This window comes from Astatotilapia calliptera, chromosome 1 (genome assembly GCF_900246225.1).
Source record: "Astatotilapia calliptera chromosome 1, fAstCal1.2, whole genome shotgun sequence".
Taxonomy (NCBI): domain Eukaryota; kingdom Metazoa; phylum Chordata; class Actinopteri; order Cichliformes; family Cichlidae; genus Astatotilapia; species Astatotilapia calliptera.
In genome coordinates, this window is record NC_039302.1 from 24,621,236 (window position 1) to 24,640,583 (window position 19,348).

The 19,348-nt window shown below is 41.1% G+C and overlaps 1 protein-coding gene across 1 annotated transcript in view; it reads right to left on the reverse strand.

Moving 5' to 3' along the window:
- The window catches only part of kif26ba (kinesin family member 26Ba), a 102,051-nt gene that overhangs the window by 11,121 nt on the left and 71,582 nt on the right, over positions 1-19,348 (reverse strand). Inside the window, exons 8-24 of the mRNA XM_026171119.1 lie at positions 18,704-18,849; positions 18,310-18,426; positions 16,929-17,115; positions 14,894-15,083; positions 8,625-8,796; positions 7,685-8,011; positions 7,423-7,599; positions 6,752-6,887; positions 6,420-6,654; positions 6,197-6,301; positions 5,894-6,015; positions 4,905-5,081; positions 4,031-4,335; positions 2,304-3,902; positions 1,640-1,863; positions 1,223-1,384; positions 895-1,109 (exon numbers count right to left, since the gene is read on the reverse strand). Of these exons, the coding sequence (XP_026026904.1) occupies positions 895-1,109; positions 1,223-1,384; positions 1,640-1,863; positions 2,304-3,902; positions 4,031-4,335; positions 4,905-5,081; positions 5,894-6,015; positions 6,197-6,301; positions 6,420-6,654; positions 6,752-6,887; positions 7,423-7,599; positions 7,685-8,011; positions 8,625-8,796; positions 14,894-15,083; positions 16,929-17,115; positions 18,310-18,426; positions 18,704-18,849 (4,596 nt within the window). The remainder of the gene's footprint in view (positions 1-894; positions 1,110-1,222; positions 1,385-1,639; positions 1,864-2,303; positions 3,903-4,030; positions 4,336-4,904; positions 5,082-5,893; positions 6,016-6,196; positions 6,302-6,419; positions 6,655-6,751; positions 6,888-7,422; positions 7,600-7,684; positions 8,012-8,624; positions 8,797-14,893; positions 15,084-16,928; positions 17,116-18,309; positions 18,427-18,703; positions 18,850-19,348) is intronic.

Sequence of the window (19,348 nt, forward strand, 5' to 3'; positions counted from 1 at the left end):
CTTCACACCTTTGTGTCATCTTGTGGCACTGTCGTGGCTCTTTGATCCACAGAATCGGTTGTGGTGAAAGCAAAATGAGAGTAAACCCGGAATTTACGCTGCATGGCAGGAGGTGAGACTGCTTCCCGCACACTTGGATGGAAAGGCTAATTCCCTTTCGAATCAATAATTAGACACACACTGGAAGGAGCTGCCTCTCTTCAATCTGATTTTTTATGCACATATCAATCCTCATGCTTAACCAATAGACAGTAATTTGGCAGGCACATTAGCAAGCTCTCTGTGTTCTGTTCTGGTGAATATATATTCATTACAGCCTACACCAGCAGATTCCCTTTTACCATTTCACAGATGACTGGTCAGGGTCACCTTACCTTACCCAGCACCTCCTGTAGCCACAGCTTTCTTCACATTTCCCTTAACTGTTCGCTTCTTTTGTTACAGTGCTTTTCAACATCACAAAGGTGTCTATTTCTATTTCCAGCACTTCTATGTTACTGTTGTTTTGAAAAATATATGATCAAAATTTCACGCCTAAAAATTTGTTTGTAAAAGTTAATATGGTAAAAGTGGGCAAGCATCACACATTGAGGATACATTGAATAGAAATGGTACAGATGTTGGATATATATTTATTCATGTAATTATAAAAACTAGCCATCTGGGTGGTTTTAGCGCAGGGTGTATTTAATTTCATGTTTTTAACGCTTGTGCTTGTGCCAGCTTAATTAGGAGTGCTAAGACACTTCGACTTGTTCAGAAGAAATTACCACTAGTTATGTTGAGGAAAATCCTAAATTTGCCTTCCTATAAAGAATAGCAAGCGGATTATCAGGTTTTAGTTGAGGGGTGAAGATGTTTATAAAACGCGATTTTGAAAATTTGTGTCGTGACCTGTGTTGCTCCTGCTCTTCTTGCTGCTTCTGGAGCTCCGTCGGGAGGAGGTGGTGGCTGAGCTGTGCTCACTGAGGGAGTCCTGAGCAGAGGAGGTACTTCCTGTGTTCTCACTGCTGTCTCTCAGCATGCTCTCATACCCACTGCTGCCTCCACTGTGGTAAAACAAAGCCGTCTTCCCCATTGCCGGAGGGAGCTCACCACTCAACACACTGCTGTTAGAGGCATTATGAGATCACAGTTAGAGATGAAGCAAAATACAGAAAAAATACATGTTTTATTTTGTGAAATTTAAGTTTCAAATTCCTCAGAGCCCTAAAGCTTGTACCTGTTGTCACTAGCATGGCCGCTACTGCAGCGGTGTGGTTTTCTGGGAGCTGTAATCTTGCTGTAGGGAGAAGGCAGTGTTTGTACCACTGCTGCCCTCTCCTCTCCCAGGCTATCTCCCCCACCGCCTCCTGCTCCACCTCCTCCTCCACCTCCTCCTCCACTGAGAACAAGGAAATAGGAAGCAGTAAATAACTTCGAACAGATTATTATCTGAATGAACTTAAATGTCACTTTGCCTTACAGTTTGCACCTTACATTATCACGACTTGCCAAAGTTACTCTTGCATAATATATGGATCTAATCTTGTATTTTATATTAGCTGTCCTATGAATAAATGAAAAATGCTTCCATAGGAACCACTAAATAGGTGTACAGTATATGTAAATATACTTTTATGATATAAAACTAACAAACCTTGTCCCTCTTTCCTCTGTTGGATCTGTGCCTCCTCCCTGAACATGACTCCTGGAACGGGAGCCAGCACTCCCCTGGAGTAGCTCTGAGATTCGACCGTTAACAGCTCGGAGAGGAAGCTTAGCAGCCAGACTTCCCCCTCGACTTCGACTCAGAGACTGGGTAGACCAGGACCCAGGGGCAGGTCCCTGCTGCTGCACAGGGGCCGGGACTGAACTCTGGGGCTAAAAAGACAAGTAAAGTTGTTTAGGTGGATGGAAGGAGAAATGTAAGCCAACATCCTTTAATTACTTTAAAGCAGCAATCCCAGTCCACGTGGGCCGGTTTCCCTGCAGGTTTTAGATGTGTCCTTGATCCATCACAGCTAATTTAAATGGATAAATTACCTTCTCAACATGTCTTGAAGTTCTCCAGAGGCCTGGTAATGAACTTATCATGTGATTCAGGTGTGTTGACCCAGGGTGAGATCTGAAACCTGCAGGGACACCGGCCCTCGTGGACTGAGACTGGGGACCCTGCTTTAAAGGATGGACGTTAAAGCTAAACACAGTTTGAGGAAGGTCCTTAAATAATTTTAGCTAATTTTGTCTGATGAGCTTGTGGTTTACAGATGTTAAAGAAAGTGAGCGCGGATCATTTACTTTGAATAAATATTTATTCCTACCTTTCCATTAGGAGGAAGGCTGGAGCTCCGGCTGGAGCTTTGGCTTAAAGACTTAGTAGAGAAGCTCAGAGTCTTGGTGCTGGAGGCAGACAGACTCCTGGCCTTGGGACTGCTGGTCATCAGCAGCTTACTAACTGCTGATATCTTTGACTGGCTGCTGGTCTTAGCTGGTGACTGTGGAGCGCTGTTTGGACTGGTACTGCCACTAAAAAGGCTGCTGGTGTTTCCAGAAGAAGAAGATAGTGATCCAGCACGGTTGAGGCTGCGTCCAGTGCGAGGCATGGTGCTGTCTCCCTTCACTCCCCCTCCCCCTCTAAGACTCTCACCTCTCTCCAAGGAAAAGCAGTCATAATGATGGGAACCACTGTGTGAGCTGTGGACTCGGCCCAGAGAGTTGGTTCTGTTGGCAAGCTGCTCCAACTTGGCACTGAAAAGCCTACTACTGTCTATGCTGGAGCCTCGCTGTCGAGTTACTCCTGCAGGGCCACAGCCAGATACCCCTGCATCATCTGCCGAGTTCCCCTGCGATGAGACTCCATGTGTGGTTTGCTGGAGAGGGCTGGCTGCCCTGTTCCGCTGGTCTAGACTGGACTTTCGTACAGGCGGCAGCGGTGGGATTCCCCCTTTTTTATGAGAGAAAAAGCCCTGCTTTCCATTGGATCCCCAGCGATCAAGTGTGGCACGGGGACTACAAGGAGTTGAAGTGGTGACTCCAAGATTACGGTACTCGCTTCCATTGTCTAAGCCGTCATGGCGGTTGACACGGTGCCATCCGCGTGGTAGACTAGCGGTACGGTGGATATCTGGGTTATAAATACTAGTCAAGCATTCACCTTGGGCAACAACAGCCACCATCTCACAACCATCCACCACTCGCTTAAAAGAGTCTGGCGATGACACCACCTCACCACCTGAACTTGAACTGCCACGATCACCACCCCCACCATTTGCCTTATCTATTGAGTGGCCCTTCGAATGCTCTGCCTCCCTCTTCTCCAGTTTCCTTTCACACACTAGTTCCTTGGACTTTCCTTCTTCTGTACCACGTTTCAGCCAGGGGTCTTCAAAGCTCATCTCACTTGAAATAGATGCTATAAATGCTGCACTGGATTTGACTGGATCTTTCATAAAGTTGGCCTTTGTAGGTGAGGAGAGGATGGTGGCTTCCTGGACAACCATGGGTTTGACAGCTGCACATGGGTGAACAAGGATGTTGGTCTTGAAAGGAGCCATGTTGCCAGGTCCTGCCAGAATTTGTATGTTAGTTTTAGCCATGGAAGGAGGCAGTTTTCTCAGCCTTTCTTTAGTTGGAGTACCCTTATCACTCTGGTTCTCTGACAGAACCATTTCTCCTTCCAGACTCCCTCTTCTTGGGGTACCACCATTTTCATAACCATCCAGCGTCTCGATTCCAAAGTTGGGATCAGGATCAGCCAGTGCCTCCCCTTGCTGGCTCTGGGACTGGCTGAAGCTATGAAGAGACTGATCAGCTTCGCTGCCCGCGCTCAGATCACTCACCCAGGAAGAGTTGGGTGAACCACAGTTTGACATTCCTGTGGCTAAGGATTCACCTTCTGTCCGCAGCTTGGCCATTGCCACCTAAAACCAATCAAGTATGACATCTTGAAATCCAGAAACAATTATAAAATGTGGCTGTTAAAGTTTAAATAATGTCAAATCTATTTTATTTATGCAAATTCAAACCAAACGATCAAAGTAGCACTAACCTCTGCCATGGCAACAACATCTGAAACCCCCGAAGATGCTGCAGGACCTACAAGCATGTGATCCTCCACAACTCCATCTAAAGCAGTACAAATGGGTTGAGAGCCAGTAGCGAGGGCAGCTGCAGAGCCACAGTCACTGTTGAAGCTGATGATGCTTACTGGACGACCAGCCAAGCCTTCATTCTCAATGAGAGCAGTAATGTCAAGGTCCTCCTCACCTCCAGTAACCACAGTGTACACCAGTTCATCATCCCCAAGTACAAGAGGTCCAAGTGTTACTGCAGATGCTGCTGAACCTGAGACTCCTGGAAGAAAATATAAAGATAGAAAAAAGCGAAAGTTAATTTCTCAGTTCTTCATGGTCTTTATGTATATGCCGATCAGTTAAAAAAAAAAAGAAAAGTGGAAAAGAGTCATTCAGTTACGATGCAGTGTTATTCTAGGAAATGCTGGGTCCCTACAATCATGTGGACATAACCTTCAGACCCATGACTCCTGCAGACCAAGCACACCTCACATGCAAATATCCATCCCTGATGGCAGTAGCTACCTGCTGCACTGAGAGTTTGAAAAACTCCCCTTGGTCTCCAGATCTCCACATTCAATCAAGCATTTGAGGGATGCTCCAGAAGTAAACTGATCCTTGAAACCTCTCTGACACAACTCACAATAATCAAGAGATCTCCCGCCAACAATCCAGTTCCAGACACTTTAGAACAACCCCTGAGTCTTAACAGGTTACAGCTGTTTCAACATTTCTGCATGTGGTTTTGATAGAGCGCCTTATTGTCATTAAAACTGCAAGGATTACCCACAATGTACTTTCTCACCACTTTTCCTCGTGTTAAAACAAGCTGTGTTTACTGGAACTTACCATCCTTGCTATCCAAAGGTATTGGTGGTACATCATCATCGCAGAGCGTCTCAGCTGAGCCCAGGCTGGCAGATAACGATGGAGTTGGCTCACGGACTTGTGGGCTCATCCCTGCAGGAGAACTCCTGGACAGCAGGGACTCTGTGGAGGAACGACCACTGTCTGCAGCCAAACTGTCTGTAGAATCAGAAACATCTGGCATTGTAATTTATTTTGTTTTCCAAGTGCAGGGAAATTGGCATCACGCTGAGAAGACAAGTTCAAACCAGTGATTATTATGCAGATAAACTGTGTCATACACAGGTGACTCAGCATGTGTCTTTTATGCATCCAGCATATATAAAACAGCAGTAACATTACCCGGGAAGAATTCACCGTTAATGAACGGGGAGATGCACATAAGAACAAATGTTTCTCATCATGATGCTTGAAACATGTCACCAAATGTTTCAAGCATCAGTTGCAAATTGCTTACTGATTTTTCTCAACTCGCCAGTATTTGTAAGACTTCTTGCATTTAAAACGAAAAATTTTTTTTTTCCAATATTCTTCTAGTCTTTATCTCATCCAAATGGATGCAACATTAAATGGAGAGAACAAATTCACTTTTTTAGTGAAATTGGAGCACTATACAAAAATTATTTTTGTAATCTGAAAAGAAACTCATATACACCCTAAAGGATACTCTAGAACTGACCAGCCAAGAATTCACTGTAGCTTATTTCTGATATTTTTACTTGAAGTAGATGAGTATGATGGGTGGTGACAGGTAGTTGTAATGAAATGTTACTATTTAACCTAAAAAAAGGAAAATTTAGATTTAAACTGAAACTTAAACTGAGATAAGAAAATAAAAAGACAAAGGAGTGAAATGGAAAAGTAAAAATAATTAAATGTAATATCCATATATAGCATATATATGTATACATTTAAAAAAAAAAATTAACACAGTTCTAAAGCGTAACTGTGTAAAAGAAAGAAAAGCATACTGTCTGACGTCAAAGCATCCGGGGCCTGGCCTTCCTGAGTGTTTGAGGATACAGGCTGCATTGCTGGAATGACACCCTTTTGGGTATACACTTTGCACCGCTGGGATGGGGATGATGGAGGCCTGAGAAGCAAGATAAAAATGAATTAGATTGCGCAAACTGAATTTTTGGCGCTGAACATTTACACATCAGAGCACTTGAGAGTTCTAGTACATAGCTTTATTTAACACTTTCCAAGTTTTGCTCAAAACAAAATGAAGATTTTTGCCATCAGCACTATGCTTCACTGTATATTTGCTTCACCTGTACTCTGAGGTTTTGGTCAGGCTGGCAATTCCAAGACGTGGTGATCCTAGAGGTCGTGACTTCCCCTCACAATTGCCGCCCGCCACATTCAGATTCTCATGACTGCACAAATGAGAGACAGTAAAAGCAATAAATCATGAATTAAACATATAAACATATTTCCTAAAGGCTAAGGGTAACATATGAAAAAGAGTACTGAATCTAAACCACCTGGTCTTACCTGTCATGTAGGTGGGAGTTCTTGGCTCTGTGCAGTGGGTTAGAGGTGATGCTGCTGCTTCCTGTAATGCTTCTGGTACTCGTAACTGTTGGGCAGCCAGAACTCTGAGTCAAGCTGTGGATCATTGTCTGGGCCAGCTCAGCCTCCTCCACCACCTCCTTGATCTCCTGCAGCTGCTGGTCATTGGTCCTCCTCCTGGACACCTGCACAGCCCCTCCTACATCACACGCAGGTTCTAGAAACAGAAGACCCAAAGGTGATTTACACGTTAACATACAGCACATGCAAAATATGAACGGAAGCATCATCATTATTCCTAATAATAATTGAACCTGTTTTGGCTTCTGTATCCAACACAGCTGGAGGGGCTGGAGCAGGAGCAGCAGCTGGAACAGATGAAGATGGACATGCCTCTTGTTTGACCCCTTGTTTGATAGCTGGAGCCTCTTCAAAGGGAAACTTTGCCACCTGCAAAAATGAACAGAGCGATGGGGAACAGAAGAGTAACAGACTATCATCAAAGGGAAAATTCTGAAATTATGTCGCTTTTATTTCTAAATTACAGTACACCGTTAATCACAACTTCAGTGATGGTGGAAGAGAATAAAAAAGATCACTTGAGCTCCAAACAACCTGCGCTATTGCCGTGCAAATATTGGGGTTCTGTATAAATATTTTCACAATAAGGTAATTTGTGAAAAGTAATTTGAATGTGTTATATCCAAACACAAATGGAAATACATGAGTATTGAAAGGCACAGAAAATTGCCACCACAAACAGCAGCTGTAACAACAATAAAAAAGCCGGACATGCAATGAACAAAATGCTAAGTAGATACAAACAGAACGCTTCTTTTTCATCTGAATAAATTGACAAAAATAGCTATCAAGCTTTCAATAGACCCCCTATTACAGATCCCATCATACTATGTCATCCTATTTGTATCTAAGATTTTTATTTGCACAATCACAACAAAAACAAGAGCAGAAGACAGTTCTTCACCTCCTCGCTGCCATCGATGCAGTCCAATCTCTCCTGCAGCTCAGCAAAGGTGTTGCACTTCAGGCATTCAGCTCCTTCCTCTGGGACAGGAGCCAGCGGCTGACCAAGTAGAGACTGAGAGGCTTGAGACAAAGGTTGTGAGGGGCCACTGGGCTGCTCGTCTGGCTGAGACTGCACCTGTTATAGAATTATTCTTCATCACAAATATTCTACTTAATAATGCTAAGTGTCTAATCTTTAAATGCACATATTTTCAAATTACCTTGTTCTGTGCCCCTGCTGCCTGATTTTGGCTTTGCTCTGAAGTTTTACCTCGAAGCAACGCAGGAATAATTGGTACAAATTCTGGGGGTCCCTCATTGTCCGTTAGCTCTCTGTCTGACACAGCTGCTCCATTCGGACCCACGTAGATGACTGTGTCGCATGACTGCTCGCTGCTGGAGTATTCGTCGGGGTCACTGGAGAGTCGCAGCAGCGGAAGGTCAGAGTCAGGGTCACCACGGTGATGGAAAGGTCGCAGGTGGGTCGGACGACGCATGCGACCCTCCTCGCAGGAGCTTTCTCCCCCAGAGGAGCTGGATGTGTATTGCTGAGAAGAGCCCAGATAATAAGGAAAGTGGAAGCAGAGAAGAGCGATGAGAGAGAAATGATTTCCTTTTGAGATTTGCAGAGTGAGATTGTCCTTTTTTTCTTTTCCTTTTAATTGACGGTTAGAGACCAGAAAGAAGGAGATGAGGGGATAACTAATATGGACCCAAGGCAGAAGATAAGAACTTCACTTCATTGCAGTTCAGTTTAACTTAATTCCTCCTATTTGTCTAGCATATTAGTAATAGAGTATCTTGTGGCTTGAAATGTCTTCTTTATTTTTAGAGCTGAAGCCCTCATTTTAACCTTTTGTCTTCTGCAGAACACTTTTGACATCTGTGAGCGCAAGAAGTCAATTTGTGTCAGCAGCAAACGGAGACAAGAAGGTTAAATATTTTGTATAACTAGTTTCAACTTCTATAAAAGATTTTCACCTAAACTCCAAAAATTAAAACACTGCAGTGCACTGTCAGGGCAATGTGTGTTTCAGCATAAAATGAACCATCAAAAAAGTAATTTATGTTTGTTTAAGACATTATACCTGGCACTTTACTTGTCTATATCTGGATAGTTTTATTATTTTAATGAAGCACGAAGAATGAAATAAAACTCACCACTGTGACTTTAGTTTTCTTCTTTTTCATGCGGAGCACCCGGGAAGCAATCTGAATAGTGGAGAGGGTTTCTGAGAAATCTCTAGGTGAGGCAGAGATGTGAGCAATCATGGTGGTCCGGCAGTTCATGTTGCCTAGCGACTCCCTTAGCAACATGGTCAGCTTTCTGTCCCTGGTTACACATATACACCGAGACGTGAGCATTGAAGACATGTTGTAAATACGCACAGTCACTTAAAGGTGTGACAAAACTGGTCGATTTTCTCACAAATGCCCACGTATGTTTTGGCTAAAGGGTATTAATAACTCTTCTTGGTCAGGTAGAGCATTTTCCACAAGTTAGAGAGTCTGCAACATTAACACAACACAAGGCTAACATGAAATTTAAATGAAAAAAGTACTTATAATCATTAGTTATTTTTCCGATTATTAATGCAAAAAGAGACAAACAATTTGCTAATTAAAGCTCACAGTTCACCTATTTAATATTTATCCTCTGACCTGTAGCACTTTTTAATCCATCTTTTGGTGTAGGTTGTGCAGCTTTTGAGATATTTGCTAGATGCAGATAGTACTTATCTTTCAGTTATGAAACACTCAGTTGCATGATCTGGTGACTTCAAAGTATCTGCAAACTTTTTTGTGAGCAGTTTAATATAGGAACTATTTTCTTTCCCTCTTCACTCTCAGTACTTTTGTATGTCACTACTGCTTGATTGATTGATTGATTGATTGATTGATTGATTGGTAATTTATTTCAACATGTGAACAATATACAAGTACATTTAGAAAAGAAATAAGAGAGAAAAAAAATACTATACAAATTACATACAAAAAAACATTCTGATTAATTTACATGTTGAAAGGGAGTGGGAAGAAACTGCTTTCTGCTATAGTTTGTGTCCTTGTCTTTATATTCACTCTATTTGTTCTTTTCTGTTTTGCCCTCACACCTAACCAGTCTTGACAGATGTCTGACACTCTTTGAACCCTGTCTCTTCCTGTTAAAAGGGGGTTCTTCTTTCCCAATGTCACCAAGTGTTACTTATATCGCCTTGTTAGACTGATGGTTTTCAATGTGAAATTGTAGCATCTATTAAAAAATAAAACTGTCCGGACAGTTATCTATAATCTAATAACAAAAACAGCAGTCCTGTAACTTTGCAAAAATAAGTGCTTCTTGCTCTGAAAATGAGCCCAAAAGAGCTTCCAGTTCAAAAACTAGAGTTTGTGGACACACACCCTTAATGTTCAACTCTTGTCATACTGTGTCACATGTACATGCACGCTTCACTCTGGATAGCAATACAGTTGATGGGTGTAGTTTAGTGGAAAGAGATGAAGTCCTGCATGAAACTGCTCACAACAGAATTTTCTAATATCTCCAAGACAGTGCAGCTCATCACAAAACAATCTAGATGGATAAGCAGCACTCCAGACCAGTAGTAAAATATATACATTTGATTTTTGGGTGAACAGTCCCTTTAAAAGAGGCGCTCAGGGTATGATAAAGTCTAATATTGGGAGATGGTCTATGTCCCAGAGAGATTAAACGAGCAGATGGGAGAGTAAAACTAGGCTGTGTGTTTAAGAAAAGACTTTCTCCTGGGTGGGCTACTGCAATCATTCATAATGTTTGTGTGTGTGCTGAGGCCTGCAGGCTGACAGTGAGTACAGCTCCTCTGTGGCCCGATACCTCATGCTGCTGTCCCCCTTTTCTAAAAACACAGCCCGCAGTCAAGTCTTGCACACGTATGTGTACATTCACATGCGTGTATGTACACAACAGTGTACATACGCAAAGTACGTACACGCTCCTATCTGACCGCCTCCTCTTTTTCATTATTGCTTTCTTTTTTTCTTTTCTGATTTCTCAGTTTGCTGCCTCGGGCTTCAACAAATCCTCCAGTCTCTGTCTCTCTCTTTCGAGCTATCTCTGCATATCTTCCTGAGATTAATGTAGGTAAACTCATGACTCATGAAGTATTCATTTGGATGTTAATTCAAATGCTGGGGATGTTGGATTGGGTCTTACCTATCAGCCTGTGCTAGATTTATTACAAGCTTTACCAGGCAGGAACATCGTATATGTAATATGACACTTTCTGTCATCTAAATTCCTGGATCACCACTGTTTCAGAAAATTCATATTAAGGCATTGAATAAGCAGCACTGTGGTACAGCTTTGCTCACAAATTTCTACTTAACTAAACTAATAAACTGAGAAAATCTAGAGTTCTAGTGTCAAAGAGATTTTGGCAAGAAGAGGAAAAAACTGCCCTTTGAGTGTCTTGATTGACAGAAAGACATGAGTGGGAAAGAGAAAACATTTTTTGGACAAGAAGTTGTGCAGCATCCACGATGAGGAAAGGGAATGTTTAGTAAATGTGTTAAGGGTCTTTGCAAGAGCATATTGTGACTGAAACATGGGTCTTTCAAGCATGTTGACTGCTGAATCGTGCCGAGACGCTTGGATTCTTACAGAAGGCAGTGCTGGTTGAACAGTCTGACTCTTTTTGTGAACTGGGAAGCTACAAAGTCCAAAAGTGTACTGATAAATGGTAGATTCACTGGTTACCTAGCAACAGTACTGGAACAGGACTGGGATTATAAAAACAGGATGGGACCCTATCCTGGAAGCAGTGAAGCATTGCAAGACAGGCTCAGCAACTGTGATGAAAGAAAATGAGCAGCCGGACTTTAAGCGTGTTTCGTTTGAGTCGAATATTTTCCCCTCAAAGGAAACAGCTTGCTATATGATTGCTTTGGTTTCTAGGGATGAGAAAGGTGATAGGAAATTCAGCTGATCAATCAGTTTGGTTGTGGGTGAAACAGAGGTGTGGACTCGAGTCACATGACTTGGACTCGAGTCAGACTCGAGTCATTAATTTTATGACTTTAGACTTGACTTGAAAAAATGTTCTAAGACTTGTGACTTGACTTGGACTTTTAAACCAATGACTTGGGACTTGAATTGGACTTGAACCGGTTTACTTGAAAAGACTTGATATTTCACCCCAAATATAAAATGTAACATGCATATTATATAGATTGAAAATATGACGTCATTCAGGGGTAGAACCGCAAAGGATTCTGGGAACTCGTGGCAAGAGGTACTAGCGCACGCAGGCTTTCAATTGAAACCAGTCACACAGCGATAAAAAGAAACACAAAAATGTCAAGAAGCCGTTGTATTATTAACTGCAATAGCCGGTCGCATGACAGCCACGGGAAGCCGACGGGTAAAGAGATCGGTTGTTATCGGATTACGTCGTTGAAGAGAAATTGTTCGAGCCGTGTTTCCGAAGTAACAAAGACGCGACTGGATGGCCTGGATTGCAGCCATTCAAAGACCAAATATAACGTCCCAGAACACTCCAGCTCACAGGTTAGTCTGCTCCAAGCATTTCCACAAAGGTCAGTCTGCTGTTGTAGTTAATGCGTCATTTTCATAACATAATTGGTGATATAGGTTACAAGCAAGTCTGGCGCTGAACAGAAATTGTCGCGCTATGCTCCTTTATTTATTGTGCATAAATAGTGAATTGTCCTGACACAATATTGCGTTTCACTTCTGTTATTATGGTACATTGACAAAAACATATACTTTTATTCACAGGATAAAACAGTTGTTTTGTATCACTAATTGCCCAGTACGATTACAGCATACAGTATTATTGTCACTGCTACATTTCTGTGATGCTACCAGAAATTATTTCCACTACTAATTAATTACCGTTGAGCTCAAAGGTCCTATTAATAAACGGTTAACGAATGTGTATTTATGACGACGATTTGTGAGACTGGTAAACTTATGATACGTACGATGGTCTTTACTTTCTACACGGTGCATTTCAAGGTCCTGTACCCATCCGTCGGTAAACTGTACCTGGGCTTGTTGCAGTCACCGGAAGTTACTAAACTTCATGAGTGTATGCACTCACTCCAAGAACCGTATGATTATAAATATGCATATAAATATGCTAAGATGAGATAGCTGACTTCATCTAACTAGCAAATTTTGTCCAGGCTACGTTGGTGATACAGTTTTTTTTAATGTGTATGATATTTTTGTCATGCGATTTTAAAGCCGGTCCTACAACCGCATCCAAGAATAACATGCAGCTTATCTCAGAACTGTCGGTGAAAATTATTCCAGGAGCTAAGTTTAATTGAGCTGCATTTTAAAGAGGTGCAATTTCACAATTTGTGTATACTTTCTAAGTTCACTATTTTGTCATGTGTTGAGAAAAACACAGATTTAAAAATTACATGGTCTAATATTTACATTTAGCATAACTGCAACATGCTTTTTCGTTTTTTTTTTTTTAAAGACTCGAAAGGACTTGAAATTCAAAATTTCAGACTTGTGACTTGACTCGGACTTTTACACCAGTGACTTGAGACTCGACTCTGACTTGCCTGACATTACTTGAGACTTGACTTGAGACTTGAGGATAAAGACTTGAGACTTACTTGAGACTTGCAAAACAATGACTTGGTCCCACCTCTGGGGTGAAATACACTCATCAGTCACAACATTAAAACTAGAGAGAGGTGAAGTAAATTATGTTCTTCTGGTGGACCTTGGGATTTGGTAGCAGCCTCCATTAGCAGGGCAATGCACCTAACCACGCCACTGAAACGGTTCAGGATCAGCAGATGGAAAGTGACAGAGTGTGCCGTAGATCCCAGTCTGATCAAGCATCAGAAGGTGGTGCCAGCTGGAACAACTCTACAGGGACCACTGCCAACATCCTGGTACCTGACACAACAGGACTATAGACTGTATAGAAAAGATGGATGTAGCTTCTGGATCTGAAGATTCTGGAGAAGTGCCTGAGGGCAATCAGGTGGGAATTCCTTTAGACCATACATATGCAATAATCCTTTCTGTCATCGTTGTATTTTTACTCAGTTGTATATAGTATTTGTATTTGTATTCTATTTTTATCTTATTGTATATTTATTTTATTTTATTCTACTGTATATAGTATTTTATTTTATTCTATTCTGTACAGTTGTGTACTGTATTTATTCTTATTGTATTCTAATTTTTGCCTCATAACTTTTGCACTGTCCACTTCCTGCTGTGACAAAACAAATTTCCCATGTGTGGGACTAATAAAGGTTATCTTATCTTATCTTAGTCTGTAAATGGTCCTTTGGTTCCTTTGTCTGGGACCTTATTTGGGACTTTCTCAGACATCTAACATGATTTTCACTTTATTTTGTAAAGTGGTCTCCAAAAAATCCAGTGTTACTGACTACCTTATGAGTGTGTTTGCTCGTCACGTCCACTTTCAAAGGGTCAATCGGACGAGGGTGAAAACCCTCAGCTCAAGGTTTTAACTCTCTAACTAATTAGTGACGTCACAATGTCTGTGTTCGTCCTTTATATACAGTTTATGCACAAGACACCATTATTTTACCTTATAAATAAATACCTTCATTATATTTTTAATATATATCCTCCACAAGCCCAACTTCAACAGTCTTAATTCAATCAAAAAAACTCTTACTTCCTGGATTTATAAAAATGTGTCAGTAACACAGCATGGATTGTTAAAAACCAGTCAAATCCCATCACACTCCAAAAGTGTCTGAGTCACCAATGCCAAATCAGAGTCAGCAAAGCTGTGCTTAGAGCTTCAATGCTAAGTAGCAGGTTGTTTTGCAATGTAAATGCAAAAGCTTGTGATTAAATTAACCCAGCATGAGCACAGAGCTACACAGCCTTGAGCAGAGTGGAAGAGCAGAAGGGAAGCAGAGAGAAATTAGAAAAAAGGAGGGCATTTACAGTTTCACATCCCGTATTCTTACTGCCAGAGCAGGACTATGCATCACTTTAGCTGTTATGATTTCTTTTCCCCTGGTTCAAGTATTTTTATTTTCAAACAATTTCTTCTGGCTAGAGTTACTGGCTCTATCATCTTTGCCTTTTCCTCTCTCCTTTGCTGTCATTGGCAGTCAGTTAACCAACAAAATGAATGTGATGAATATGTAACACCAGCTGCTGTTGTTTATGACAGTAAATCCCCCAAACCTGAAGCAACTTATGAAATCTGCTACTATCCTTTCCTTTTTACCTCTCACATCAAGATCCTGCTTTCCACCTCAGCCTACCGTTCACTCTTCTCAACAGTTTAGTTCACCAGTTTCTGAATTTATCTTTATTCTCCTCTTAAATTTATGCATTAATTAGTCATACTCCCACTCACCCACACCCACCCATAAACACAAACACACACACACCCACACGAACGTACTTATATGGGATGTGTTTGCTTCCATTGACCAGGGCCAGAATCACATTGCCGAGTGCAGACAGCGAAAGGCACAGAGGAGCCGAGCTGGGTGAAGAGTTCTCCCTGCTTTTCCCACCTCCTCCTCCTCCGAGTACTTTAACATCACAGCTGCCCAGGTCCAGCAGGTGGAGGCGACTGCGACCTCCTGACACTAGCAGACGAGAAAAGATGGCTCAAGATTGAAGGACAACTTAGAGTTGTTAATACAGTATACTGCATCTGTAAGAAATCTATATTAACAGTGACAGTAATAATATGAAGATAAACGTTTCCTAACATCAAACAAATCTTAATATTTGACAAAGATAACCCAAATAAATGCAAAATGTAGTTTTTGAAGGATTATTTAATTTATAAAGTAGAAGAAAAACTATGCAGACCTACCTGGCCCTATTTAAAGTTAGTAAGTATATAAAGTAATTGCCCCCTTGTTAAATCATGAATTAATGATGATTAACCGCATTTTTGGAAAAGCTGAGCTCAGTTTCTTAGCCACACTCTGGCCAGATTACTTTCTGTTGAATTAAGCAATTACAGAATATGAAGAACATGAAAAGGTTACATGAAAAAAGGCTACAAAATCAACACATGATGCTACAATTTAAAGAAATTCAAGAACAGACGAGAAACTAAGTCACTAACATCTATCAGTCTGGAAAGGGTTAAAAAGGCATTCTTACGGCTCTGGGACTTCAGTGAACCATAGTGAGAGCTATTATCCACAAATGGAGGAAACTTGGAACAGTGGGGAACTTTCACTGAGGTGGCTGACCTACTAAAATTACTCCAAGATTGAATTGATAACCCAACCAGAAGGTCACAAAATAACACAGAACAACACCTAAAGAACTGCAGGCCTCACTTAGCTTATTTAAGGTCAGTGTTCATGATTCAACAATAAGAAGGAGACTGGGCAAAAATGGCATCCATGGGAGAAAACCACTGCTGACCAATAAAGACATGACTTTTACTTTTTACAAGGTTTACATCCCATTAGATCTGACATAAAACTGATATAGTACTTCATAAGAAGAACATACAATCAAACACGGTGGTGGTAGTGTGATGGTCGGGGGCTGCTTTGTAGCTTCTGGATGTGGATGACTTCGTAATTTGTGGAACAATAAATTCTGCTGTCTACAGGACAACCCTGAAGCTCATGCAGGCCAAAAACTGATGCAGGGTTATGCAGCAGGACAGTAATTTGAAACACTGCAAATCTCGATCTGAGCGGCTCAAAATAATTAAATGAAGGTTTAAAGGTTTAGGGGATAATCACCTTTTCACACAGGACCAGGTAGGTCTGGGTAACGTTTCCCCTTAATAAATTAAATCATCATTTTAAAACTGTATTTTTGCATTTACTTAGGTTATTGTTCTCTAATATTAAATGTGTTTGATTGAAAGAAACATGCAAGTGTAACAAATGTCATTACAGTTATCATTCTTAAGCATTCACATTTCTCTCATACATACACAGATGCACACACATTACAGTTTATTTCATACACACACTTGTGTGTAACATAAATGGCCATAATCAGACATAATTTGGTCAAACATCTCTCAGGCATAAATAAAACCACTCATATGCTATGTGATTTGTTATAAAGACCAAAAATAACTGTTGGAAATGACTTTGATTAATATATTAAGGGATTGTGCGTTCAGTAAAAGGTGCATGTGCATCTCTGTTGCTGCAGTTTATTTGTAGCAACCATAATAGGAAGCATTTAGATCGATCTGCATATTGATCTGTCCTTCATTGTTCACTCCTTACTTTGGTCTCCAGTGTTCCACAATTTATTCATAGCAAACAATATGTTTCTGTCTGCTTTTATCCTACTGTGATTATCATAGTCACAACAAACAACAACTATTTTCCTGCAAAGGTGAGCGCAGTAGAAGTAATCGTTAAATGTTGCTATTGAGACATTTAATTGTTGCACCAGTAATAACAGTTTGAAACATCAGGGTTTAAGCATGCACTGCTTACTTCCTCCTTTTCCCGTCTTTTCCATGCGATACTGATATATGTGTAATGTAAAGAGCATATGTGAATTCCTGTGCTCTTCTTCAGTGGTGTTGGAGCGTTGGCTACTATGGCGAGCTGCTATGGCTGCATCCAGGAACCAGGCTGCCTTTTCTGGTGTTGGAGCGCGGAGCTCAGACTGGTTCTGCAGCTGGAAGAGTTTGGGGAAGAAAAAAAAGCATAACAATATTGCACTTTTACAGACGTGATAAGGAAGCAACCGTGAGTAGCCAGAGGACAGGCAGTCAGACATGCCGAAAGACACTACTTCACCTTAGCTTGAGGGATTTGGTTTACCGAGGGAGAAGTGTTTAAACGCTGATAATATTGTGTACTGTGAGGATTCAGCGTGGCGGAAAACTGATTGGCATATTTTTAATAAATCATTTCTAATTTGTCTGCAGGTATGTGAGAAATAGAGGGAAGCAGACGTGAGTAATAGAGAGAGAGGAGGGAAGTGAGAGTGTGTGTGTGTGTGTGTGTGGTACTGCAGGATATCATTACTGATGAGATTATGTCAGATTAGTTAAGGATTACACAGATGTGTTTGTATCAGACCCTCTAATCCTATAAACATACAGTATGACTGAACACACACACATATACGGCTGCTAACCCATTGTCGCTCATTTGTTTTTGGTGTTCTTTTTACATTGACACGTTACTGAGACTACTGCTGTGCAGATACCTGCAAAGGGTGTTAATAATAGTGATGTTCATTAGAATTTTATTCACATAAGCCGTCTTTTGTTTTCTGAATCTTGGTTATTAAAGGTGTTTGTTTAGCTGCATGTAATTTTGAAAAGTCACTTAAAAAAACAAAAGTTTGAATAGACAATGAGCCTTTTGAGAGTTCTGGTTATTTTTCCAGTTTTGTTTGTGTCAAGTGTTTTTCTCTTGGCATCGTTTTCACAATCAGGTGAATGAATCATCCGACTGTTTCTGAATCATCTCTTTAAAAATACCTCATTTTGGCATTGTTGGATAAAAACAGGATGCTGAATGATCAAAGTCCCTTTTTTTCATTTGATGCACATCCACAGTACTGCCAGATGGACTCAAGAGCCCCATCATCAATAACATATTCAAATGTATCCATATAAAACTATTTTTATGTTCATTTATCAGTTGTGGTTATTGAGCTTAATGTAAATGATACTAGATCATCTCCAAGACGAGTGTCTGTGGGTTCACATCCAAGCCAAGACTGCAGAGAGCTGTTTGATGTGAAAACACATTTATACAGAGTCTGAATCTGTAAGGTTTAAACCCACAGGTACAAGTGACATGAACCAGTTCCAAGGTAAGCCGTGATGTTTTTAATTGTGTGTTTGTGCATGTGTACCTGCATGCCACAAATGGGGTCCTCACACAGGTAGACCCCAGGTGACTGCCCATCCTGTAAGCTGCCTGTAGCCACTTCAGATAACAAGTCTTTAAGGTTCTCCTCTTTTCCCCAAACCTGCACAAAAGCACAGATTATTTCAACAACAGTAGCTTCCTCATTTTATTTTCTCAGTTTTCTTAACATCTGTCTAGGATTAAATCTGGCCAGAAGAATCTTAAATTAAAATTTTACTTCACTGAGAGAAGACAGATACTAAAGATAGTTGACAGCTACTGCCAGTGCTTTTTAGAGACTATCAGTGCCCTGATTTGTCAAATGTCTGCATCAGGATTTGCACTCGTTTTTTTCTGCAGGGAATGTTTCAAATTAAGGTTTCATTGCGATCACTGACCTCAACTGCAGAGACGCGGACGGAGAAGCGTGCACCAGTTTTCTCTTTTCGCTCGTTGATGAGCTTAAACAACCAGGAAATGGCACAGGGGATTATACCCAGAGTCTGAAGAGAGTCATCGCGGCCGATCATCGTGTAAGATTTACCTGAATGAGAAAGCCAGAAAGACAATGGTGAACGGGAAATAAGCTGAAGATCTATCAAAAAGAACATCAACAGAAATAAGTGTGAATAGATGTGTGTGTGAAATGCACGTGTCTGTCCCTTTCAGTCACAAGATGATGATTATCCCTTTCCCACACCTGCTCCGGCTGTCAGAAGTTGGAGATCAAACACACACCTAAACAAAGCCATATGTCACACCTAACAATCACACCGATGGGAACACTTGCACGAAAGACAGACGACATCAAAAGCCTGACTCCTGTGATGCAGCGCAGAGAAATGTGTCTGATTTGTTCCGAGAAAGGACGGAGGGGAAGTTGTCATCTACAATGTAATTTTACATTGTTCTGCACTCAGTGTTTCCTGGAGCATCTAGACTACTGTCAAAAATGATGACTTGTCCCAAAAATGTGATAAAAAATACAACAAAGAGAGTTGTATTAAGTATCCGAAAGCTGGTGCTGTTGTAGTAGTATTTAT